Source organism: Siphateles boraxobius, unplaced genomic scaffold, assembly GCF_051911475.1.
Source record: "Siphateles boraxobius isolate OS27281-9 unplaced genomic scaffold, OSU_SipBor_1 35, whole genome shotgun sequence".
NCBI classification, from domain to species: Eukaryota; Metazoa; Chordata; class Actinopteri; order Cypriniformes; family Leuciscidae; genus Siphateles; species Siphateles boraxobius.
This window is the reverse complement of record NW_027508975.1, coordinates 14,300,490-14,327,223: the sequence shown is the minus strand read 5'-3', so window position 1 is coordinate 14,327,223 and position 26,734 is coordinate 14,300,490. Positions and strand designations below refer to the sequence as shown.

Below are 26,734 nucleotides of genomic sequence, written 5' to 3'. Positions count from 1 at the left end.
GTTACATAGTAAGTAGTGTTTGTTACCCGTTTCAACTGTGTATTTACAGGGTAAGTGTAACTCCTGCGGGCTGTAAATTAAAGTGGCGCTTGTTACCCCTTTGTTTTGTATAGTTACAGGGTGAATACAACATTAAACCAGTATGCTGAAACAGACAAACCTAGCTTCAACATTAGCATTATCAACAAATTTCTAAATTTAATACTTGTAAAAAAACAGTAGCACAATTAAACCAAAACCATTTATTAAAACAAGTTTAACAATAAACAATCACAATGTTGAAATTACATTAACACTGTACAAACTGTAAACAGAACAGAAATAATCTTGAAATCACACTGGGCAAAGTGTATAAATAACAATAAACCTTTATTACCCAAAACTTAACATATTGTTCCCTTATACCTACACGGAGGTAGACTATAATTACAGAAACGTACACTGTAATTTCGGTTTACTTACGAAGTTCTTTGCAGGTTGTATATCTGCTTGTTACCCCTTTATTACCCCAAACTTAACATATTGTTCCCTTATACCTACACGGAAGTACACTATAATAACAGAAACGTACACCGCAATTTCGGTTTACTTGCGCAGTTGTTTGCGGGTCATAATATAAAGTGTTACCATATAGGTAACACTTTATTTTACAGTGTCCTTGTTACATATGTTACATGTACTTACCGTGGTAAAAAGAGTAAATTATGCTTAATTACATGCAACTAACCCTCAACCAAAACCTAATCCTACCCTAACCCTATAGTAAGTACATGTAGTTAATTACTATTACTCAGTACTTAAATATATAATTACACTGTAACAATAAGACTTAAAATAAAGTGTAACCTATATAATTATAGAACTAGTAGTAGAAATTAGCAGCCATGTTCATCCCCCTCTTCATAACACCAGTGACAGTTTGAACAGGAGCTCTATCTTCAGATAAGGATTCCATGGGGCCTGTATCCATGCCATAAAATTCTATTTTGTGTCTCTTCTTCTGTTCACTGGGTTTAACTATTTTCTGCTCATCACAGTTAGGATGGAACCATTTGTAGTATATCATTTTCACAAGAATTCCAACAACTTGCAAACCTAGTAGTGTCAGGATCACTATGTATGGATTTAAGGAGCTCCAACAGCCTGTATACTCAAACACCTTCCAGCACCAGAAGCCCAGCAGCATCATTGTGTCCAACCCCATGACACAATTATAGAGAACGGTCTTTAATTTCATGCTTCCTGTTGATACGTTAAACCAGCTGAAGTACCAGATTAGACCAACAGTAGCTCTGAAGAGCCATTCCCAACCACGATTTTCCATGTGATCTGTTTTTTGGCTCCAGACCCCTAAAACCAGCAGCATCCACAAAGACAGGAAGTGGGCTATTATGTAGCATGGCAATACACTGCAAAAGAGTGCCAGAGCGGTTACACGGGGAATGATCAACAAGAAGTTCCACAGAAAGTAGATGCCAGTAGGGATCCAGCTCATCTTGCATTTTTCTTGAAGAAAGGAACGCATGCTGCGGTGATACAAGGCTACGGTAAAGGCTATTGCAGCAGCTGATGAGAGGATTTTTAAACCTGAAATGAAAAACCATTACATATTAGTAAACAATATCACACAAGCAAGTGTTCTTCTGAATATATGAGTGAGTTGCATATAATCAGTCATGCTGATGCTGAGACTCTAAGAAGACACATTGGCACTGCTATGTCTGGAATTAAAAGTTCCCTATCAGTCGGTCACTATGACGTACGTCTTGACCGACTAATAGGAATGTCGCTAGAGAGGCCAATCTACTTCGAGTAAAACTAAACAAGCCAATGCACATTGGCGTGCAATCATTTGCATCAGCTGTGCAGCCTCACTTCAATGCCTCTACTGAATTTGAGACTTCAAACAAGTTTTTCTGGACCTCTGCTTCCCGGTGCGGGCGTGACAGCAAAGCAGCGCGAGCAGTCTTTTTCTCGCTCTCTATAGACCTTATGTAGCCCCGCCCCTTTCAGCACTGCGCTCATTGTCTTTTGTCTTCCGGTCTCTATTTTCACAGCGATCCTTCGTATTTTTGAATGAACTGCTCGTTTTAAAATCTTCCCTGTCTACTGACATTTGTTAAGACATCTGCTTTAAACATTACAATCCTCATGATAACTTTTGTTAACTTTACATTAAGTAAATTGTAAAAATACAGCAGCCGCACACTCAAACACTGTGCAAGATCAATTTATTAGCAAGCTTTCGGTCTTGCGACCTTCTTCAGGCAGTTTTACTTTAAGTAAAACCACTTCAAAAGCTAATTAGTCCTGGACAGCAATGCCATAGAAATATACAGAGCGACCGCAAAACGGAAGTTCAAAGACAATATTATAAAGATGGCTGCGCCCTCGTTTGTCTGGCGCATAAGGTCTATACTGAGCAAACAAAAAAGCTGTTGTAACAGCTGGTAAGGTGCGCCTCAGAGCGCTCAAAGGCTGTTTTCACAGCTGGTAAGACCTGCCCGCAAGAGAGAGACAGTGCATAGACATGTGCACATTCCTGTCTGTGTTCGAAGTGACTGTTCCCCTACTTGCTTCAGCACCTGTGAGAGCAGTCCCTAAAAGAGCTTACACAGATAGTTTGCGTCTTTTTCAAGATGACGTTCTATCTGTGTGTTTCTGGATGTGGTCGTTACCTGGGGTCACGGGGATGGTCATGATTGCTGCCTCGTGTGTCTGAGCCTCGAACATACTGAGGCAGCGTTCGTGGATGAGTCATGTGCCCATTCTGCGTTCGAGACTCTCGTTCCTGCAAAGGGGCCGAGTTCACGTGCCTCTGCCTCGATCCAACCCCTCCCCAGAGGGTTGCTTCGGTCAGTAACGCCGGAGACCTGAGGATCATGGTGAGCGCGCTTCCTTCGGGGAACCAACCCATAGAAATCCTCATCCCTGTCACGCTCCGCAGCCAGTCGTTTCCTTTGGTGCTCCCCGTGACGACCAGATGTCGATCGCTGCATCGGAGGGTGGGTCAGACATCTCCGCGGACGACGGCTCGGAGCCACTACCTCCTTCGGGCGTGCCAGCGGTGCCCAAACACAGACGGAGGCCATCAAACACATCCTGCCACGGCGGTCTTCACAGTTGCCTCTGCCACAGGCTGGGCTGCCACATACAACGGACATGCTGTGTCAGGAGTGTGGACGGACCCCCAATTGCATTAGCACATCAATTGGCTCGAATTGCTAGCACTACATCTCACCCTGAGCCGCTTTAAAAGGCTGCTACAGGGCAGGGACGTGACTCTTTAGTGACCCCACTCCATCCCCCCATACAGTGCCGTGCGTGTATGTGCTTTCGGTAATCAGATTCAGAGTGAGACTAAAATGGACAGATTTCTTATTAAAAAAGCAAAACCAAATTTTTACTGTGTGGACTTGTGACATTGATTCTTAATTTCCCACGAAGCTGATTGCGGTTACGTGTCAGTTAAACTTTTCATCTCCAATCCTGTCTGTATTTGTAGGAAGTGGCGCTGTCCTGAGTTGAAAGATAGCCTACTTTACGGCTTTATTATCAAGTAAATAGGTGTGTGTGTGTTCGTGTCGGCCGCTGTTCATTTCCTAAGGTTCTGAAATGCAAATATTTTTTGACTACTTTTTTTTTTTTTTTAAAGGGTGTGAACCATGAGCACCCACGGAGGAAAACATAAATCGGCTCCTATGCCTACGGGGATCCCATATGTGTATATTTCTCCACGGCTGCTCCCATCGGAAGCCTGTGTCTTTCCCTTGGGCTAAGTCACCTATTATTCATAAGTAGTACAACCTTCGGGTTAGTCCATATGTATTTCCACATAACTCCTTGAAGAAAGTGGCTTCCACAGCATTCATCTTCCTAACAGAAAGGGCACGTTTCCCCAGTGTTATCAAATGTCTCACTGTTTGTGTTATCACGGAACAACAGTGACAGATTCACTCTGTGTATGCCTCATCCTATCGTCCTTCCAGGTAAGAAGGGGTAGAGGCTTGCACAGGGCGCTGGATGGGGTGCAGCAGCTGTGGCGCTTTGGTCGGGATTCCTATTAGTCGGTCAAGGCGTACGTAATAGTGACCGACTAATAGGAAACGTCTCTGTTACATTTGGTAACCCTCGTTCCCTGAAGGAGGGAACGGAGACGTACGTCCCTTCGCCACATCTGCTGCCGCTCGCCGGGGCGGCCAGCTTATCAGGCTTGGCACCTCAGCAAAAAACTGAAGTGCAATCGCACCTCCTGCTCGTTATATACCCGCGCTGCGAGGCTGCCCAGCTGATGCAAATGATTGCACGCCAATGTGCATTGGCTTGTTTAGTTTCACTCGAAGTAGATTGGCCTCTCTAGCGAGATTCCTATTAGTCAGTAAAGACGTACGTCTCCGTTCCCTCCTTCAGGGAACGAGGGTTACCGAATGTAACAGAGACATTTTTTATTCACATATCAGCGCAGACATACAGTAGAGGACATCAATTATGGTAATCTTTGTAATCTTTAATCAAAAATAACCTGTCACTCAAACACGATTGAAGCAAGCAGCAAATTACTATGATCCAATAATCCATTCAATTCCCGATGGGCAAAATCAAGTCCCACCCTACAGTTTTTTATCTTGTTTGAGAAGCCATTTCACTCAGACATACATTACAGCAGTGACGAAAAGATCACAATTTCCATTTCATACAACTTTAAGGTACTTTTTGCTTTTTTGGTGCTTAGTAAAATCAGTTACAATCCACTTTCTTTATTTGAAAAAAAGGTAAGGATCTTTGCTAAAGATCTTCTTTTGTGTTCCACCTAAATAGAAAAATCACAGAGTGACATAAGGTTGGGTAGATTATGACAGAATATGTGTTTTATTTTTTATTGTTTTGTGGTTTAAATATCACTATAAAGTCTGCATTAAATGGAAGTTGCTATCATCTTTTTTACTCTTTGACATATCAGAGTGAAATGGCTTTTCGGACAAGAAAAATATATTGTGCGGCCCACTTGATTTTGTCCTTCGGGTATTGATTGGTTAGTTGAATCATTGTGGTTTGCTATTGCTGTGATCTCATGTGATTGGCAGGTTGTCCCACTCTTCTGCCAGTAAACACGTCATCAGAGAGGAGATGAGATGTTGCTGCAAGAGGGAGGGGAATGTATTTTGATTAAAGACTATGAGTGGATTAAAAATAATAATAATTTGCATGGATAAATTGTTTATAATACATTATACAATACGTAATATTCTATAAAAAATAAGATTAGTCAAATTTGATTTCATAGTGGCTTTAAATGGTTCAGAGACACATAAGAACTATAATCTGAAAGAAACAAATCTTCGAAGTGTTCTGGATTTGAGACAGACCTGTAATAAGCTCCAGCTCTCCTCTCTGTAAGATTCTACACATCATAAGTATGAGTTGTGGGGCACTTTCAGAAAATGCCTCAAATAGATGAAGCATCTGAAGGTCCTGGTTCAGGAACACAACCACATCCTTTGTGAATCTTTTCGTTTTTTTAAGAAAAAGCATTGTGGAAATCTCTATCACCCCAGCATACCTGTGAACACAAGGTACATGCATTTACTTAAGCAACACTTAATAAATCAAAACTTTAGAATAGCCAACAGAAGCCACAATTTGGTTTTTGTTCTACATTATGAAGTACTTGTTTTATTTAAATGTGTCAACTGTTTGACTCCAGACCAAATCAATTGATCTCAATAAGGATTAAGAAATAGCTCTGATTAATTTTGATTTAATGATGATTTTTAAAGGGTTACTTTACCCAAAAATGACTTTCTGTCATCATTTACTCAACCTCATGCTGTTCTTTGAAACACAAATGACACTTTTTCTAATGACAGAAGAACACATCTCGCTGATTATTGCGGAAACTGAAACGTGTTTGTGAGAACAAAACTCTGTTTGCCATATTTTATGTGCTCTATGTAAATGTTGATCAGTGCTTATATGGGAATAAAAGCCTCAATTAAAGCTGTATATCATACAAAGGGTGAGTAAATGATGAGAGTTTGGGTGAACTATCCCTTTAGGTGTTCATAATTTTATGGATCAAGTGTGCTTAGTTGTACTGAATGTTCACTTGTAAGTATTCAAATCTTAAAATAATATATATATATAAAAAAACGAATTGTATATAATACAGGTCCTTCTCAAAAATTAGCATATTGTGATAAAGTTCATTGTTTTCCATAATGTAATGATAAAAATTAAACTTTTATATATTTTAGATTCATTGCACACCAACTGAAATATTTCAGGTCTTTTATTGTTTTAATACTGATGATTTTGGCATACAGCTCATGAAAACCCAAAATTCCTATCTCAAAAAATTAGCATATCATGAAAAGGGTCTCTAAACGAGTTATTAACCTAATCATCTGAATCAACTAATTAACTCTAAACACCTGCAAAAGATTCCTGAGGCTTTTAAAAACTCCCAGCCTGTTTCATTACTCAAAACCGCAATCATGGGTAAGACTGCTGACCTGACTGCTGTCCAGAAGGCCATCATTGACACCCTCAAGCAAGAGGGTAAGACACAGAAAGAAATTTCTGAACAAATAGGCTGTTCCCAGAGTGCTGTATCAAGGCACCTCAGTGGGAAGTCTGTGGGAAGGAAAAAGTGTGGCAAAAAACTTTGCACAACGAGAAGAGGTGACCGGACCCTGAGGAAGATTGTGGAGAAGGACCGATTCCAGACCTTGGGGGACCTGCGGAAGCAGTGGACTGAGTCTGGAGTAGAAACATCCAGAGCCACCGTGCACAGGCGTGTGCAGGAAATGCGCTACAGGTGCCGCATTCCCCAGGTCAAGCCACTTTTGAACCAGAAACAGCGGCAGAAGCGCCTGACCTGGGCTAAAGAAAAGCAGCACTGGACTGTTGCTCAGTGGTCCAAAGTACTTTTTTCAGATGAAAGCAAATTTTGCATGTCATCCGGAAATCAAGGTGCCAGAGTCTGGAGGAAGACTGGGGAGAAGGAAATGCCTGAAGTCCAGTGTCAAGTACCCACAGTCAGTGATGGTCTGGAGTGCCATGTCAGCTGCTGGTGTTGGTCCACTGTGTTTTATCAAGGGCAGGGTCAATGCAGCTAGCTATCAGGAGATCTTGGAGCACTTCATGCTTCCATCTGCTGAAAAGCTTTATGGAGATGAAGATTTCATTTTTCAGCACGACCTGGCACCTGCTCACAGTGCCAAAACCACTGGTAAATGGTTTACTGACCATGGTATTACTGTGCTCAATTGGCCTGCCAACTCTCCTGACCTGAACCCCATAGAGAATCTGTGGAATATTGTGAAGAGAAAGTTGAGAGACGCAAGACCCAACACTCTGGATGAGCTTAAGGCCGCTATCGAAGCATCCTGGGCCTCCATAACACCTCAGCAGTGCCACAGGCTGATTGGCTCCATGCCACGCCGCATTGAAGCAGTCATTTCTGCAAAAGGATTCCTGACCAAGTATTGAGTGCATAACTGAACATAATTATTTGAAGGTTGACTTTTTTTGTATTAAAAACACTTATTTTATTGGTCGGATGAAATATGCTAATTTTTTGTGATTGGAATTTTGGGTTTTCATGAGCTGTATGCCAAAATCATCAGTATTGAAACAACAAAAGACCCAAAATATTTCAGTTGGTGTGCAATGAATCTAAAATATATGAAAGTTTAATTTTTTTCATTACATTATGGAAAATAATTAACTTTATCACAATATGCTAATTTTTTTAGAAGGACCTGTAAAATAAATTGAATAAAAGGCTACTTAAAGCTCCCGTCGGCAACAATTTTTTGATCATATTCAGTGAAATCGACACTATAATCCGACAGAACAACATAAATAAAGTGGTTTTAGAAAAAAGACCGAGCTTCTAACTCCACCTGGAGTGTGTTATTTGTTTTGGAAAAATCCACCCGTCCCGGATCATCGGGTCCAATCAGCGCAGGGGGGTGTGAGATCTGACTGTCAATCACAGGTCGTGCACACGCCACCCCTCGCGCACGTTACAATCGCATGCACACGCCTGAAGTTCGCGCAGTAATGAAGAGTGATGGCGGAAAAGATTCCAATTCTTCGGTTAACCTCAAGAGCTAGGAGGTCAAAAACAAAACAGGAAAAGAGAACACCTGCTGAAAATAAAGAAGTAAAGAAAGAAAGTGCGTAAATAAACCAGGATCAACATCGGATCGGCATTTGAAAGGTGGAGAGATTTACTGATTTAATTGGGTTCAAGCTGGATGCAGAGCTTGCAACATTTCTTCTCCACAGGTAACTGTGCTTGATCAACCAGTTACTTTATTTCTTAGTGTTATAGTAATTCCACAGGTAATTGTGCTTTATCAACCAGGAGCCAGTTGCACCAACAGGGCTTACGCCTGGTCTTAAGGTAAGTAGGTCTTAACTCAGCATTCTAAGTCCGACCTAATAGTTACGACAGTTGCACCATCCAGGCTTAAGTCCTCTTCACGTTAAGACTGGGCGTAAATCTTACGCCTAGTCAGTAGCAGGCGTAAAGTCAAAATCTAGGCAAGTTTCTATAGTAACCACTTGATAACTCAGCAGTAAAGACATGGCGCGCCTTATACACAGACTTTACAATGAGCAGGCTTTTAGACGGCGGTGAGTTATTAGGGACAGAAGCAATCCATTGGACATTTACAATGATGAGGAGCTGATTGAGAGGTTTCGATTCTGTCGGAGAGAGATATGTGAACTTGTTGAAGAGCTGTCACCCCACTTACAGTTTGTGTCGAACCACAACGCAGCATTGACACCGGCATTACAGCTGTTAATAGCGCTACGTTTTTATGCAAATGGTGCGTTTCAAAACACTGTTGGAAACATGATTAATGTCCACAAATCCACCGCATATCGGGCCATCCGCAGAGAATCACTGGCACTGAGCCGTCGCCTTCCGCGATCTGCTCACCTCCCCACTGAGGCCGAGTCTGCGGTGATGAAACACCGGAAGATAGTTTACAACGTAACCCCAGCAACGCACGCTGCTAGGCAACCACTATAGTTCCGTGGCCATTCACAGGAACGCACATTGCTAAAACCAGGCGTAATTAAGCCTAGGCTTAAGTTTTGTTGGTGCAACCGACGTTAGGTCAACTCTAAAGACTGGTCTTAACTAAGACCTACTTAGCAGTTAGGACCAGGCTTAGTAAAGCCCTGTTGGTGCAACTGGCTCCAGTACCTTTATTTCTTAGTGTTATGTTTGTAATGTATGTTTGCGCTAATGTGTTGATATGGATAGCTAACGTTAGCACTTGTTGGGCAGGTTTGTTTGAACTGAAATCCGTGTGAATGAAACGTTAGGTGGATAAACATGTCCAGATGAAAGTTCGGCTTTTAGGAAGAATCAATGCTACTCTGTCTTTCTTACAAGAGTAAGAACAGTAGTAAAGCTACTGTTATTGTATGTGCTATCTTACTAGCTCTGATATAACGTTATGAGCAGTAGAAAAATGTACAATGACCATGTCTGTCACATACAGCAATAATAGCGTTTCAGACAGACGATGGTGTTTATTTACGTTTAATTGGTGGGTAATCCATTTCGTAACAATCTACTCCAAAATGACAAAACAACAATAACAAAATACTTCATGGTGTTGATGGATGCTGATAAGACGGGCGCGTTCACAGAAAATCTGGTGCACTGACGAGCACGAAGCCATGAACTCGGTGGGAGGGTATTCGTTGATAGTGGGGGAGGGGCATGAGAGTTGTAAACATTCAAAATTTTGCCTAAGTCCACTCAATCTGCAGACTTGCCGACTGGAGCTTTAATAATATCTAATTCACTTTCATGACTGTTTAACACACTTAAGTACACTTTTTGTAATAATGTCTTGTAATTAAAGTGCACATTGTAATAATGTCATATTAAAAGTTTTTCTTTAAAGTACATATTAAATAATTATGTTTTAATAATGTTGTTTTGTGCTTTAAATAAGCACACTTTTTTGATGTTGACTAACATACTAAAGAACGTGAAGTACTTGATTATAATTGTAATTGTAGTGTGTTATTTAGTATTTAATTTAAAGTTAATATATTTTAAATATTTCTAAATTGAAACTATATCATTACAAATGTGTAATTACAGATATATTAAAATACGTGACATTTAAGTCAATAGAAATGACATTAAAGTATACTGTAGTTTACCATAAATGCTTGTCAGTACATTCAGCAGTACACAAACCATATTTAAAAATAATAATAATTATGACATTACATACAAAGATGTATTTAAGTCATATTTAAGTGGGTCAAAAAAAATTTAATTGCAAAATTAAACTGTAATGCATTCTCATGTATTTGCAATTAACATGCAGTGAAGCATCTAAAAATATTACATTCAGTTTATACTTATATTCTTTTAAAGTATATTATTTCCATAAAAAGTACTCTTTTTAAATGGATGCTAAAGTGTAGGCTACTTTTTTCCCACAAGACTATTCAAGGAAAATTAAGAAGCAAATCTATCACAGACCTGAGGTAGACTCCAAGCTGAAGGAAGTGGAGGGGTTTGATCAGTAAATGCCTGTTAGCAAATGTCTCCACCTTAGTCTCAAGCTTAGTCTTCTCCACCTTAGTCTCAAGCTTAGTATTCTCCACCTTAGTCTCCAGGAATTCTGAGTACCAAAGCCAGCTGAACACCTGTACCAATACTGAAGAGCCCAGCAGCAGAAAAATCATCACCCCCATATACACATAGGCCTCATCCTGATAAAATAACACAACAGTCTGAATGTCCAGCACTATATCCAGCGGGGAAAGTAACAATCCCACCAATGTAAACAGATATTCCAATAAAGAGTACTTGAAAGGCAAGCTTTCCTCCATGATTGATCCAGTGTGAGAAACCTTTACAGCATGACAAAGTAAGGATATAAATACTGCTAAAAACATCTGAAAGAGAAAGTAAAATTTACACATAGACATAAACTCCTCCCATGGCATGGTTTTGAATGATTAGTCATGTGTGAGATAGTGAGTGAAGTCACTTAAGAATGTGACCAGACTCACACACAATTGGCGGGAAATGGCAAATAGTTGCTATAATCCTCCTAATTAAAGGGGTGGTTGATTATGATTTCACTTTTCTAGCTTTAGTTAGTGTAATGTTGCTGTATGAGCATAAACAACATCTGCAAAGTTACAATGCTCAAAGTTCAAAGCAAAGGGAGATATTTTCTTTAAGAAATAGCTTTTTAAGGACTACAACAAATGGCTGGTAGGGACTACAAGACATTCCTCCCGGGTTAATGACATCACAAACCCTAAAATTTACATAAACCCCGCCCCTGGAACACGATTTATAGATAATCAAGACAGAATATGCTAATCAATTACTGGAAGATAACACATAAGCTACATAAATCCATCAACTAACCATACAGAAATGTTGTCTAATTGTTGTCACTTCTTCTTGAGTATCTCCATCTTTCTGACTCCGGTTTGAACATAAAAGGCTAAACGTTTTTTACATTTTCAGTGCATGTCTGTCTGGTAATCGAAGCTGCTAAGGACACAAGTTGTTGTAGCTCCGCCCTCTGGCTCTGTGCCAGCAGCTCATTTGCATTTAAAGGGACAGACACAAAAACGGTGTTTTGAGCTAAAACTTCACATACATACTCTGGGGACATCAGAGATTTATTTTACATCTTGTGAAAATGGTATTATACCACCCCTTTAAAGTAAAGAGGAAAAGAAAACCTTTAATTGCCCAAATGGCTGTACTAATGAAGCTATAATACTTTTTTTTTGTTCTTTTTTTTCTTCTAAAAAATACCACTATATTGGAATATTTATTATATTTTATATTCACAATACACGGTTTCTTTGGGTGGTCATTATAGGGGTTAATATGCAATAATAAGTGTTCTGGGTGGGTTACCGTCAGTGCTTGGAACTGATTCCATGGAATCTGGATTACACAATCAGATTCCATTTAATCACTGGAAGTGTTTCCTCAACATTGCACTCTAAAAAGTGAACATGTGCAGATGTTGCGTCAAGGAGGTATTTCTACCTGATTCTACCCAGTGCTAAAGTGGCCCAAAAGAGGTGCCGGTACTCTATTATTAAGTTTTTTTTGTTTTTGTTTTTTGCTGACTCCCCTCCTCCCCTGAGGTAACAACAGCTTGTTGTCTCTTGAAGGGGTTTTATATACAGCAGTCAACAGACGACCTTATACAAAATAATTGAATTGTGGATTTTCTTGAGCTAGAAAGAGCTACTGAACATAAATAAAATGTGCAAAAGGGTATTGAAAACATTTTTAACAAAATGTACATAAAATAAATTATAAAACATAATAACATAATAACCATAGAACAGTAGAACATAAACATGAGTCTTGCTATGGTTCATTCATTTCTTTATCCGTTTCACACACCCTCTCCGGACCACGTTGAGTTGACACCATGGTTGACAAATGGACACTTATAATCGGATTGACGGCTCGATAGGACTAAAAAACCCTCATGTAAACACCTTAATCGATCCGATTGAGCTCGATCCGAATGACATATCGATCGGATTGAAAGGGGTGGTTTATCCCTTATGTAATTCGATCGAGAGAACATGTAAACACTTGATTGGAAACCGAAACTGAAAGGACTGCACATGTGCAAGGACGTTAAATAAACGTAATGAGTATAACTGTATATTTGTGCAGTTTGTGCATGTCAAAAAATCAGATCCGATTTGAAACTTGTGACATATAAACGCGCACATCAACCTGATTATTTTATCATTCATGTAAACACCTTGTTCAGATTCATCAATCGTATTGATTTCATTCCGATTGTGTCAATGTAAAGTTGTAAACGTAGCTACTGACAGCGGCAAAAGCGACGCATGCTCTTTTCACTTGTAAAACTCAAGGGTGTATGGGTAATGTCAACGCGTTCTCATCCCAATGCGTCATATACGACGCTTTTGCCAAAGCGTACATATCCTACGAACATGGCACCCTTTAGCGTAAATATAACACGCACAGAGTATGGGTAGGTTTAGGTCTGGGGTAGGGTTAGGGTTAGACCACTAGGAGGCGCCTTCTGCCCCATATATATCTGCGTCTCATATTTACGCTAAAGGGTGCCATGTGCGTAGGATATGTACGCTTTGGCAAAAGCGTCGTATATGACGCATTGGGATGAGGACGGGCTGGTAATGTAGTCTCTGCTCTCGGTGGGACGAATTAGGAAGCATGCATTGTGAAGGGCGCTCTGAAAAGCGGCAGCGCAGCCAATTGATTAAAACAGATGTGCAAATGAGCGTACCGGCGCACGGAGAGATGGCGGTACGCTCAAGAGCTATATTTGGAAGTGGCGGTACTGAGTACCGGCGCGTACCGTCCCACTTAAAGCACTGATTCTACCTATAAATTATATGTTCTAATGTTGTTGTAACATACTTCAATCAGTTTTATGTATAAAACCACTGATCTATATAAGACATTAGATCAGTGCATAAAACAAGGGAATGCTGTTTTAACTTAATTGAGTTACATTGACTCAACATACAATTTCTAATAAACCTCAAGATTTGACACACCCGCACCAGCTCCTTGCTGATCGGCGAATTTTGCTTCAATGAGAAATTGTGATTTGGGGTTATTATACACGGCTTGATTACTGTAATTCGCTATACCAAGGGCTACCAGTTTCATCTATCCATCGGCTTCAACTGGTCCAAAATGCAGCTCCCCGTTTGCTTACAGGCATTCATAAACAGAATCACATCACCCCTACACTACGTTCACTACACTGGCTGTTCAGTATCGTATTGAATTTAAAGTCTTGTTGTTTGACTTGTGTATAGCATTATGTAATCTTGCTTCTCAATACCTTTCTGAGTTGGTTACGGAACACAAACCTGTTAGATTGCTCAGATCACAGACCAATTATCTGTTATAAGTACCCAGTTCCAGATTGAAATGCAGGGGAGACAGAGCCTTTGCGGTAGCTGGCCCTGGGTTATGGAACAAACTGACACTACATATGAAAACAGCGTCCACAGTGTCTGAGTTTAGAAGTCTTTTAAAAACCTATTTGTATTCTTGTGCGTTCAATGTCTTGTGAAAGCTGATTTTAATTTTTGGGATGGATCTAGTTATATCTTGTACAGCACTTTGGTCAAACAAGGTTGTTTTAAAATGTGCTTTATAAGTAAAGTAAACTTGAAACTTGAATCTTGAAACATTGTGTTGCATCAAAGAAAAATCGCACTTGACAGCGCTATTCTTTAGCACAATGGTAACCACAATGTTCAATGACAGAAACTCCAAAATTCTCCCCATAACTGAACATTAAACATTAATGTAAACTATCAACATCTTTCCCTCTCCTGGAAAACATGCTAGGAACTACAGATCCACTGCCCAGGGCTGTGTTTCCCAAAAGCATTGTGAGCTAAGTTGAGAGACCATTGGTGGCAAAGGCTCTACGATCTACTTAGGCTTGTGATGCTTTTTTGAAACGGAGATGGATTATGTTACTACTACAATTGGTTTTCATGTTATTTGGAATCATTAACGGACTACATATTGTAAGTAATCTAGCAAGGTCATTTTCTTGTTTGTTTTTTTACAGTGCATTGCTGAGTGTATTTAGTGGTTTAGAGTGTGTTTCTATGTTTTCAGTTGTTTGCAGTGCAGTCCACTCCACTCCCAGGTGTCTATGACTTGATATATGGTCTTAAAGTCTAAACATGCAGTGAACATTCAGTATAAATCTGTGTTATTTCTCGATCATCCATCCGGTGAAATCATAATCTCCTCAATAAGCTGCAACATTTGTCTCATTCATGAACAAACAAGTTATGCAACAAAGTTTAAAACTTAAGGTTAATGTTTTGTTCAAATGTATAACCTTAAGTTGAACAACAGTAGTAATGCTTGCCTCAGCAAATACCATTAGTAATAAAAGTCAAGTGACCTTTATTTATAGAGCGCTTTTTACAATGTAGATTGTTTCAAAGCAGCTTTACAGTGATAACAGGAAAATAATGCAACAAAGTTTGTAAAAGGCACATATTGTCTAAATGCTCAGTTGTCTAACAGAGGTATAGGCAAAGGCATACCTGAAGTCGGCCATGATTTGAATTATTTAAAGCTTCAAGCTTACAGTACCTGGAAAATGCAGGTGCATATGAATCTTAGTCAATAAAGTCTGCTGTCAAGCAACCAAACAGGCAGTACAAACTAATAGTTACACGGAAACAAATTATGCAAATAAACACACAAGAACGCACAATAACCGCACATGAAAGACTAGGTTAGTCTTTTTAACAAAATATTCAATGGAGACCTGTAAAAAAAAAGAACTGAGATAGTATCATAACCCATGACGTATTAGCTTGCATTCCACACTCATAACAAGAGAACACATGTTTAAATGAGCTATCCTTTAATTGAAATTCTAATGAAACCACAGACATAAAAACCAAAAACATGAACTTACTGTAGGGGATATTCCCAGTTGAATACAAGAACTTCTATAGTCAGACATTTGGTCTGACAAAAATGAATAATTTAATGTATTGAAAAATATATTGAAAGTGTAGACCATAATCATCAACAGTGCTGTTCAGATCAGTCCATAGTGAAAAATAAGATAAGGACAAGGTATATTTTCACAAGATATAATAACGGCTATAGAAGTAGTGGAGGCGACCACACTCACAACTGTGAAACAGAAACATCAGTGTCACATTTCAGTGTCTTGTTCTTCCATTTACATCAGTGGTTTTCTACTGCTGGGTCATAGATAGAAAGGAAAAAACAATGCAAAATACATTTAATAATATCGAAATATGAATGTGCATAGCCTCTGATGAGAAAGATGCTGAGAATGTTATTGCAGACACCCTGTCTGTTCATGATGGTGAAGTATTGGAGTACTGTGTTGTGTTGTGTTGTGTTGTATTGTATTGTATTGTATTGTATTGTATTGTATGGTATACAAACCTCTGGTTTGTAATTTAAGGGTGGGGGTGTTATGTCCTAAAAGGTAGTTTGTTTTTATTTTATATTTTTGAAAGCGTCATGTTGTGTGTCAGTCCACTAGGTGGCAGTAGTGTTAACTATATTGTTGCTTCCCCTAGACTGGTTGGAACTGAACACTTACAGTATTATGGAAGGAAGGTTTGCTGATAAAATTAGATCAGATTGGAATATGTGGTATAAAAGTGAAATATACAAGTAAAGATTAGACAGAGTATAGGCTATATCAGAAAAAGGTTTGATTGAGAATGGGCCCCCACAGGGTGTAGCGGCATAAGTCCATTGTTATTTATTTTTTATGATTAATGACACTTTTGCAACAATATATTGTTGTAAAAGTGTCTTTAATGATGGAGCTCATTAATCAGAGCCGGTCCGAGCCTTTTGGGGGCCCTAAGCAGAATTTGATTTGGGGGCCCCCTCCCACTACGCGAAGTCACCTGTGCTTGACGATTATTGACACAAATGTCACGCAATAATGATACATTATAAATGAATACAGTGAGATTATGTATTAATACAAAATAAATACTTAATAAAAAAATAGATGCCTACTTAACTTTTTTTAAAACTTTACTCTTTTACTAACTCTTTGAAACTTCTTAAAACAAACTGTCTCAAAACATATAAAATAAATTATTTGCTAAAATAATGACAAAACTGAGAAATCGAAACATAATAAGAGCAAGGGTTCAACAATGACAATTATTGTTGAAAACTGTAAATATTATTATTTCTCAACTGTCTCAATACAGTGTAACTGTCCTCAGAATCCTTTTTATTATTATTATTGTAACAGACTTTGTTGGATTGTACATGACAGAATCCAACAAAGTCTGTTACTATAATACTGGTAATGATGTACTGCCGCTCGTTGTATGTGTGTATGCAATCTATTTTCCCCTCGGGGCTTGCCGTAGATAGGAATGGAATAGTCTATGCACTCGCAAGGTGTCCAGATTATGCGCATGATTTAAACGCTGGCAGACACAGCAGCATTTGTTGGCAGGTATATTGATCATGAAATCAGAATTTTCTTGTCTTGAATTATTCATTCATTCATTCATTCATTCATTCATTCATTCATATTCATTCATTAATTTATGTCACTTGTTTAAGTCATCAAAAAAATTAAACTCGACTGGGGGGCCCATTGGTTCGCTTAATGATGGAGCTCTTTGGATTAGACTAGAGGAAGAAATGTGGATTATATTGTTAATATAATGCAGTCAGCTGCATGCAATGTTGGGAATGGTCTTATAAATGGAGATTTAAAATCTCTGTGGAGAAAACCAAATATATTTTCTTTATAGATAAAAAGATATGGGGGTTCTAAGCGAAACCCCATTCATCGTCATCCGTCATACGACATTTATTAATTAAATAGACCAGAAAATGAAAACAAAAATATTGGATGGTTCTTTGGCGTAGAACCAATGGTCTTTTGGCCCGGTCCATAGTTCACATTCGGAGGGTAGCCTACTCTGCATATCCTGCTTGAAGATGAAGGCAAGCGCGCAGCCGACCCCCGGGGAGGTATGGACAAGGACCATCCTGGTGGTGGTGGGGAGGATGGAGGTGAATGTTTGCATCATCAGCAAACTCAAACGTGTGTAAGTAACAATCTTTTTTACCCCAAGTATTAGATAGTGAGTGGATAGACTAGAAAGTAATGAGTGATGTAACATTTGAGTCTCCCTGGCAGAACTTTACTCTAGAGCTTTCATTTCTTGGAAAGATAGTTTTGCAGTATTTCATCAGTAGCAATCCAAAAACACATTAAACAGCAGTACAACCCACTGAAGTATGTCTATCACTCACACCTTGGCTTTCAAGGATGGCGCTGCTATGAATAAGGTGTGCTGCCTTCAAAAATCGATCAGATGAAGGTGTGAGACAGGAAGTGAAGATAATTTTGTAAATGGACGTGCATCGATGGCAGCATTTTTCAGGTTTTCGATGCAGCCAATGTAAAATATGTGAAAAAATTTTGCTTTTTTTTTACACTCAAGCATGAAAGCCTAGTACATCCCCAAAACAAAACCAAGACTTTAAAAAATTGCATAATAGGACCCCTTTAAGTGTGTTAAAATATGTAGTTATGAGAGTTTAATCTTTAATTTAGGCATTTAGCATTTTAGCTAAAATGCAGTTGCTAGTGTTCTGAGTGGTTTACAGTGCATTGCTATTGTGTTTTAAGTGGTTTAGCCTACAGTGCATTGCTATAGGGAGTTCTATGGTTTACAGTGCTTTATTAGGATGTTTTGAGTGGATTACAGTGCTTTATTAGGATGTTTTGAGTGGTTTACAGTGCATTGCTATTGTGTTTTAAGTGGTTTACAGTGCATTGCTATAGGGTGTTCTATGGATTACAGTGCTTTATTAGGATGTTTTGAGTGGTTTACAGTGCTTTGTTTAGGGTGTTTTGAGTGGATTACAGTGCATTGCTATAGGGTGTTCTGTGGTTTACAATGCTTTATTAAGATATTTTGAGTGGTTTACAGTGCAATGCTAGGGTGTTCTGGGTGATTTACAGTGTTTTCCACTCTAAAAAATGCTGGGTTGTTTCAACCCTAATTTGGGTCAAATATGGACAAACCCAGCCGTTGGGTTAATTATTTTAATTCATTTTTTAACCATACGTTTGGATTTGTCCATATTTGACCCAAATTTGGGTTAAAACAACCCAGCATTTTTTTAGAGTGAGGGAGTTTTGAGTGGTTTACATTGCATTGCTATAGGTCGTTCTGGGTGATTTACAGTGCTTTATTATGGTGTTTTGAGTGGTTTACATTATGTTCCTATAGGGTGTTCTGAGTGGTTTACAGTGTGTTTCTAGGCTGTTCTGGGTGTTTTGGGGGGCTTTGGTTGGGTGTTCTGAGTGGTTTACAGTGTGTTGTTCATGAATGAATTGTTTACAATACCGCTAAAGAGCACATGACATTGTTTACTGCTTGCTTGGCATCGCTCCGTGAAGCTAACTTTAACAAAAAAAAATGAATACGTAATAAACCCTCACTCGGAGTCAGCCAGAGAAAGGTTTTGCTGACTTTGATGGGGTAGTTTTGTTCTTCAAATCTTTCAACTGTATTTATCTACTCCATGTTGGGCTTTTATATTTCTTACCTAAATTGCACACTCATTTTTAATTACTTGTCAGGGTTCTGTCACTTCTGTCTAGTTTATTTTTTATATTCCTACCTCTGGGTAGGAGAGGATCCGTCATGTCCTTTGTGTTCATCACCTGCCACATTAAGGCACATTTTGACAGGATGTAAGGTGGCTCTTCACACTCTACAACCCAGTTCCTCAGAGACGTCGGATTCAGTGGCCAAGAGTTGCGTCGCACAGTAAAGAACTTATCTGAAGCAGCAGAAAGGAGCAGCAACTGGCTGTGGTTGAGACGGAAAGATTCTGGCTGGCTGTGTACAGCTACGGTTTCGAAGATTCGAAGAGTCTGTTGGTTTATTTGTATAGTCTGCATAGTTATTACAGTTATTACGTTCCTGTGTATTTTGCGTGAATGGGGATTGATGTTTGGACAGATATTGTGTTTTGCGGTAGGCAGTATGCTATACGGAATTGTTGCCACTGAACCCGCTTTAATGACGGCAGTGGGGCTCGACAGCCGTAGTCAAACGGTTGGCCCGTATGGTCGGGTTGCGGAGAGATTGTGGTTAGGTCACATGTGAACAACGAGGAAGGAGCAACCTCAGCAGCTGGAGGGATGTAAGGGTCAGTAAGCTGGGCTGAGTTGAGTGGGGGACGGAGGGGGGTGACTCTGGGACGCCAGAGTCACTGTCGAGCCCTCTTGAGGTGTTGTGGGCTAGTCGACGAAACACTGAGGACGGAAGGTGCCCACTTGAAGACCCTAGAGATGTCCCCTACTCGGCTCAATCCAAGCGGTTGTCATGCTGATCCGCTGGGTAGACCACACTTTGGTTGCAGCTGTTGTGTGTGCTGACGCGCCAAATACACTGCAGCTATTAACACCAGACAGAAGGAGATTCACATCACCATATGGAAAGAAGCGTAAATGGATGGAGAAGCATAGGTTACTGTAAAGCTACGTCTTAGTTGGTGCTTATCTTGGCGAAAGCCGAGTACAAATCAGCATTAGTTTTTAACATCTACTCTTGTGTAATGGAAATCATAAATCTTGGTTTTGTGACAGAACCCTGACACTCCAGTTTTGTCTTGTCTTTGTCTGAGCGCACAGTTCAAGCGTTCTCAAGCCATGCGCTCTTGTCTGTGTGACTTGTTTCATGTGCGGGGCGTGGTGTTTTGATCCCGGCACTTTGGTCTAGTTTGGCTTTGGTTCTGTGTCGGGATTCAGACATTCATCCTCTGCGTGTTTGTATTCTGTTGTGAGCTCACAGGATGAGCTTTCGCTTCGAGTTTCGAGTTCTCATGCACTCTCTCTTGTCGTGTGAGCGTGCTCGCTCGGGCCGTACGCTCTTCTGTCTGTGTGTGTTGTTGTGTTTTGTGCAGCACGCAGTTCGTGTTTACATCGGCTATGTGCTTTCATGTCGTGTTTTGTCTTGTGCTGTGTAGCACGCAGCTTGTTTTACACTGGCTGTTTGCTTTCATATTGTCATGTTCTGTGTGAACAAGTGGCTTATGAGTTCTCATTAGCTGCGTGTTCATGTCTCGGTTTGTGTGAGCACATGGGTTGTGATTTGTTATTTTCTTGACCGTGCCCATCTTGTTACTTGACTATTGGTTTATTTGCCCCATCTGTCCTCCCTCGTTACCTGCCTTGTTTGCTCCCTATTTACTCTCCTTGCGTTTTCAGACCTGTGCCAGATCAGCATTGTATATATACCATCTATGTTCCTCAAGTCAAGTCATCGGGGTAGTTTTGGTTTGCATTTTGTTTTATTTTATTATCATTAAAAGCCTATCAACTGCATTATTGAATCCTCGCTTCATCCCTTCACCCAAACCTGACATTGCGATAATTGCAAAATGTTAATTTAATTTTTTTGGACCTAAAATGTGAAAAATAAATCTAAATGATCATACATGACATTCTTTTTTACCAAGAAGCAACCGTCTAGATCTGTAATGTTATTTTCCTTATGAGTTTGTCTTAACATTATTGTCTTAACAAAATTATATTGTTAGGGTGTTCTGAGTGGTTTACAGTGTGTTTCTAGTTCTGGGTGGTTTACAGTGCTTTTTTTAAGTTGTTATGAGTTGTTTACAGTGTGTTTCTAGGGTGTCCTGTGTGGTTTACAGTGCTTACATAAGTAACAGTGACCCTTGCCTCAGATAACACCACTAATAATAAAAAGGCACATGCTTACTTTACAGAGAGTTAAAGGGATACCAGAAGTTCCAGCCATAATTTTAATTATTTTAACCACTGCATAAGATTCAAGCCTACAGTAGCTGGAAAATGTCATTATCAGCTGTGCTTCCCATCAAGCTTAATTGGTAAACAAAGTATGTTGTCAAGCAACCTAATAGGCAGTGCAAGGCAATAGTTACTCAGAAACAACAAACAGTAAATAAACAGATAAAGATGCACAATAGAAGACACTGAATGAATACTAGTCTGGCTGAGTTAGACCAAACATTCAATGCAGACCTTTCAAAAAGACCCTGAACAGAACTGTGACAATATAATAACCCATGATGTATTAGATGGCATTCCACATGGCATGACAAGAGGACACATGTTTGAAAGACCTAACCAATATCTAATCCACCAGGTTTGTGATGCCATGCATATGACATCCAATTCTAATGAAACTGCAACCACCAACACCAAGTAGCCCGAAGGAACTTACAGTAGGGGATATTCACTATTGGGAAATGTTACGATACTATTCTATTCTACATCAAGTGAAAATAAATAAATAAATAAATAAAACACTTCAATTAGGGTCTGTTTTGTTGTTTTGTCCTTTTTGGCGCTTGTCATCCCACCCATCATCTTTTGTGTTCAATGGAAGAAACAAAAAAGTAATGCGGATGTGGAAAGTCATGAGGGTGAGTAAATGATGACAGTCATTTTTGCATGATCATTCCTTTTAAGAATCAACGAGTAGGCCTATGGTTTCATTTTCAGTTTATTTTTCTACAGTAGTCTTGTTGCCAAACTAATAAATACATAAATAAATATACGACAAAATGTAAAAAGAAAAATATATAGCCTAAATATGTAAATAAATATACAAAGAAATAAAAAATAAATGCGTATTTATACTTTTATTCCATATTTATTTTTTCATTTATTTATTCATACATTTATTTTTTCCACTTTTATTTATGTATACACATATTTATGTCTACATTTATTTCCAAATTTATTTATTTATACATTTATTTCTTTTCACATGTCTTTATTACTACATTTATTTGTCTGCATGGTAATGAAGGGGTTGTGTTTAAACTCATAGCAATCAAGCTAAGAGTGGCAGTGGTGAACTAAACAAGAGGTTTTTGGACATCCATCGCGTCACATGGGGAATGAATGACTTAGAGATGGGCAATATTGCCAAAATCTTATATAATTTAATATCACCCTAACTGTATATTGGGTGACCATGCCTTATCCTGGACCCGGCCATAAGAAATCTTCTGGTTGGGATTTTTAAAATGTCTTGCCACACATGAACAGAGACTGCTTCTTCATCAGATCCGATAACAGACACTTTGACGTGAAAGTGTGCGAAATTATCCAATATTAAATTATGTTTTATTAAAAAATGTTCGGGGGGAGCACGTTCAAATGATCTACCCAATCAGCATTAGAGGAGGTCAATAAATACGTAGCCGATTCACCTGTATTTTCTTCTACAGTTTTTTTCTGCATCTGGCCCCGCCCTACATTCCCATTCTCCAACCTGTCCAAAAATCGAGCTCTTTTCAACCTGTCCGATGAAGAATCTTTCGTTCTAAAGGAATCTTTGCCACAATCCTCTGACCTAAGGCGCAATTTTCCTCCGCCTAACACCGCCGCCGATCCCTCGACGTTATCTCGCGGGTGTCAGCCCAAACAAACTGGTCCCCACACAAACCGAGGCCTACGCGGGCGAAACATCCGCGAGAGAAATGGCCAAACCTGTTAACATGGGAGCCGAAATAAAAACGGACACGCCACGCAGCTGAGACGCTTACGCCACGCAGCCAGTGTGTCATGGGCCTAAGGCCTTTCAAGTACCAAGCTTGCGTCTCGCGTCACGTGAAGGAACGGGCCTTCCTCTAGCATCGGGCCGGCGCAGCAGGCCCTCAGTAAGCCAGTCCCGGACCGGTCAGCATCCACTCTTCATCCCCGTCATTTCAAACCTGTAAGAACACAGCTCAAATCCCTCTCGTTTCCTGTCCCTGGTTCATTTTCGCAACGCTTTCAGTCGCTAAACCACGAGGACAGTTTATGCTATCTGGATACTCAATTTTGATAAGGGGAATACACGTTTTTAATTGTTTTTGCACAAGGGATTTGCCGTTCTAAACTAACGTGCTGCTTCCTTGTAGCTTAAACATACTCACATTAGCTTGCAAACAGTAGCTTGCACATACGTTCCTGATCGCATGCACAGTCACTGTCCTGTGATTTATCAACAAAATCGCCTTCAAATCTGAAAGTTATAGCATATTTCGGTTTTGAAGTATTTTAATCCCACTTCCCTATTGGTAAAGAGACGCCACAAAGACTGGTAGGATCAATTCTTACACGCAATAGTTCTCACTAATGCATTCAAATACTGTAGATGTAATCTTGCCGTTTCACTTCATCTGTATCTGATTTAGAGTGAACAGAAAATGACATGTAATGACCCATAGACAGATAACTGATGAAAATCAACTGTTATCTTGAAGGTTCCTAGAATTGAGTAATTTTTCCATGTCGGTATAAGTATGGAAAAAAGAAACCTAAAATCAAGACGAATAAAAGGGAAAAAGGTAAATGAATTTATCATAAACTGTCTTTTCATGACAAAAGTTTAGTGATCCTTTAGTGGTTGTCGTACACAATTGAATAAATTCAAGTTGCTAATTTTTACTATGCAAAGCTCTGTCTTTTACCATAAGTGAGTCTCTTTTGTACACTGAATGCGCGTGTGCCACTCAAACCAGCGACAGATAAAGGAACAAACGGTAGGCTACTTTGTTTGATCATCCAACATCAAACAACAATTACAGTATCAAACCGATGTGTCAGAGGTGAATATACGCAGGTTATAAAGCTTCTCGTCATGCAAGCGCATGTTATCACTTAGAGAAAAACAATGAAAAAAACAAACAAAACTGAGAAAAACAATGAAACAAACAAAACAGAGAAAATATGAACATTTAGAAAAATGTCTAATAATATTTCATTACATTTATGTAGCGCTTTTCTCTGCACTCAAAGCGCTTAATAATCGATCTCTCAGCCCCGCATGGTTTCCGCTGAGCTTGGGATTCCAATCGCCCAGGATAAAACCACGGGTCCAGCCACGTACATTGAATTCTTGTCAGGTCCAGGGGCAGAACTCAAACGCAGACCAGAGTTTCAGTTCAATTAATGGTGAATTTATTGAACAAGTGCAAACAGAGATGTGAACTGAGCAGTAATGTTCTGGTAGGGAAGATGGTTTGTGGTACTGGTGAAAGATCTGAGTCCGAGTTTCAGGCTGAAACTTCTATGATCAAGACAGGGGAAAAAAACAAGTTAGCTCTCAATTCCTCAAAAAACAAACAAAGTGCAGTGCAAAACGAAGGCTGGCATGTACTCGTACTGCTTGATACAATGATCCGGCAGGGACTGAAAAGTTGATCTGGCTTTTATAAGAGAGTGGATTGCCCGATGAGGAACAGGTGTGCTTGATTGACGTGATGAGCCTCAGGTGACTAGACAGGAGCACTGGAGACCACCCCCACTAGCAATCTCAGAGCAGAAAGAAAGCCAGAATCTCGACCGGGGATTCGTGACAATTCTGGGCATTAACTGGGATAGTTAATATCCAGGCCTCACTGCACAAGGAAAAATCTATATGAAATTTCTGGTCTCATCCACCTTCCTAGACAGTTCTAAATGTGAACTGCTATCTTTGCTCAGCCACTTAAACTTCACAATGTGCATAATCCTGCAAAGCTGCCCTATCATCTCACATCTCCTCTCCCTTGCGTCTTTGATCCATGCGCTACAAGACTAGCATCGGGCCGCAGCAGCAGGCCTTCATAAGAAAAGTCTTAATTATCATTTCAAGAAGTCTTAAATTGAAATTTAATTGAAAAAACGGGAATTGCCATATGGTTTAATGTGATTATTACACTTCAAAAGGTAATGATTTAATTAAATTTGATTGGTGCACGTTTGCATGATGCTGTTGCACGTTCTACTTGCTAGTGGTTTCAGAGCAGTTCGCAATCAACGAAAACCACAGATTAATGCCAAGCTATTAGTGATTGCTAATGATCTGCTGTTGCTGAATTATGAGTTTATGGTGTTCATATCATTGATATATACATATCTATGGTTTATATCCTGCAAACGCTCCACCTTTTATAGAAATTCTTTGTTCTAAGTCGTCCAGCTGCATAAGCACCAGTAACTGTCAGAGATTGAATTAGCATTTCCATTCAGCCCATCAGCTGTCGTAAACAACTGCAAAAATCAACCCATATTTTTACACAGCAAGGTCGCAGTGTTGGGTGGATCGAAAAGAAGGGAAATGAAAAGAAGCAAATGTGCATTCTGAAAACCTAAACATCTATTTTAAATATAATCATTAATAATTTTCTCATCCCTTTTCTTAAAAACTGCTTTAAAGCTGAAATGTGACGTTTATCATTTTATAAAACTTTTTGTTTTTCACTTTATCATGACATTTCACAGTTTAATATGTTACCGTAGACATTGCCCTACCCCGCACATACATTATTCATTATATTTATGCAAGTCTTAAAAAAGGTCTTAAAAGCCTTTACATTTGATTTTCTAAACCCTGCAGATACACGGTACATGGTGGTGCTGTTACTTAGTTGAGTAGTAGTTCTCTGCCTTGCCTTGTTCCTCATATTTGGTTGATATCTAATCAAGAATATTGAAATGAAGTTCATGACAGCCTCATGTGTGCTGCCTGATTGAACTGACAGTGGTTCAGTTGTGGAATAACTGGTTTACTGTTCCAGCATGCTAGCTTGAAAACCGAATTATATTATACCAAGTCCAGTTGTATCTTTAAATTATGCATATTATATATAATATATCATTAATTTTAATGTCAACATTGCTGTTTTTTAGGTCCGCTGAGCCCAGTGAAGAGAGACCTACTCCTCAGGCTTCGCTCAGAGATTGAGACCGTTACAGATGCCTGGCGGTGCACTGCCCTCAAATCTCTCTTGCTCGTACAGTCAAGGTACTCACTAAATCTGCATCTAGGGCTGGGCAAAAAAAAAAAAAAAACATTTCAAATAATTATTTATGTTAATTTTTTTTTATAAATGATGAATCACAACATTTATTTCCATCAAGAGGTGCATACATTTTTGGTCAAGGTCTTGTATTGACAACGTAAAAGTCAAGCACTACTCCAACACAACCCAAAGACTTTCAATGAATTTAAGGTCTGGACTCAGAGGTGCCAATTCATGTGTGACAATGATTCGTCTTTCTCTCTCTCAACCATTCTTTCACAATTTGATCCTGATGAGTCTTGACATTGTCATCCTGAATTATGGCCATGA

The 26,734-nt window shown here is 39.4% G+C and overlaps 1 protein-coding gene across 2 annotated transcripts; it reads right to left on the bottom strand.

Annotated features, from left to right (window-relative positions):
• Positions 1–227: 227 nt before the first annotated feature.
• On the bottom strand, positions 228–11,573 carry LOC143702530 (XK-related protein 8-like). Of its 2 annotated transcripts, XM_077196474.1 has the most exons (4): positions 10,657–10,936; positions 10,532–10,614; positions 5,367–5,560; positions 228–1,587 (listed from the first exon to the last, which is right to left on the bottom strand). In XM_077196474.1, exons 1-4 carry the CDS (start codon positions 10,882–10,884, stop codon positions 863–865), a joined length of 1,230 nt encoding a protein of 409 aa, XP_077052589.1. In that variant the 5' UTR covers positions 10,885–10,936; the 3' UTR covers positions 228–862. The 2 variants fall into 2 exon arrangements, with proteins under 2 accessions (XP_077052589.1, XP_077052588.1); XM_077196473.1 differs by having other exon boundaries at positions 10,532–11,573.
• Positions 11,574–26,734: the final 15,161 nt, after the last annotated feature.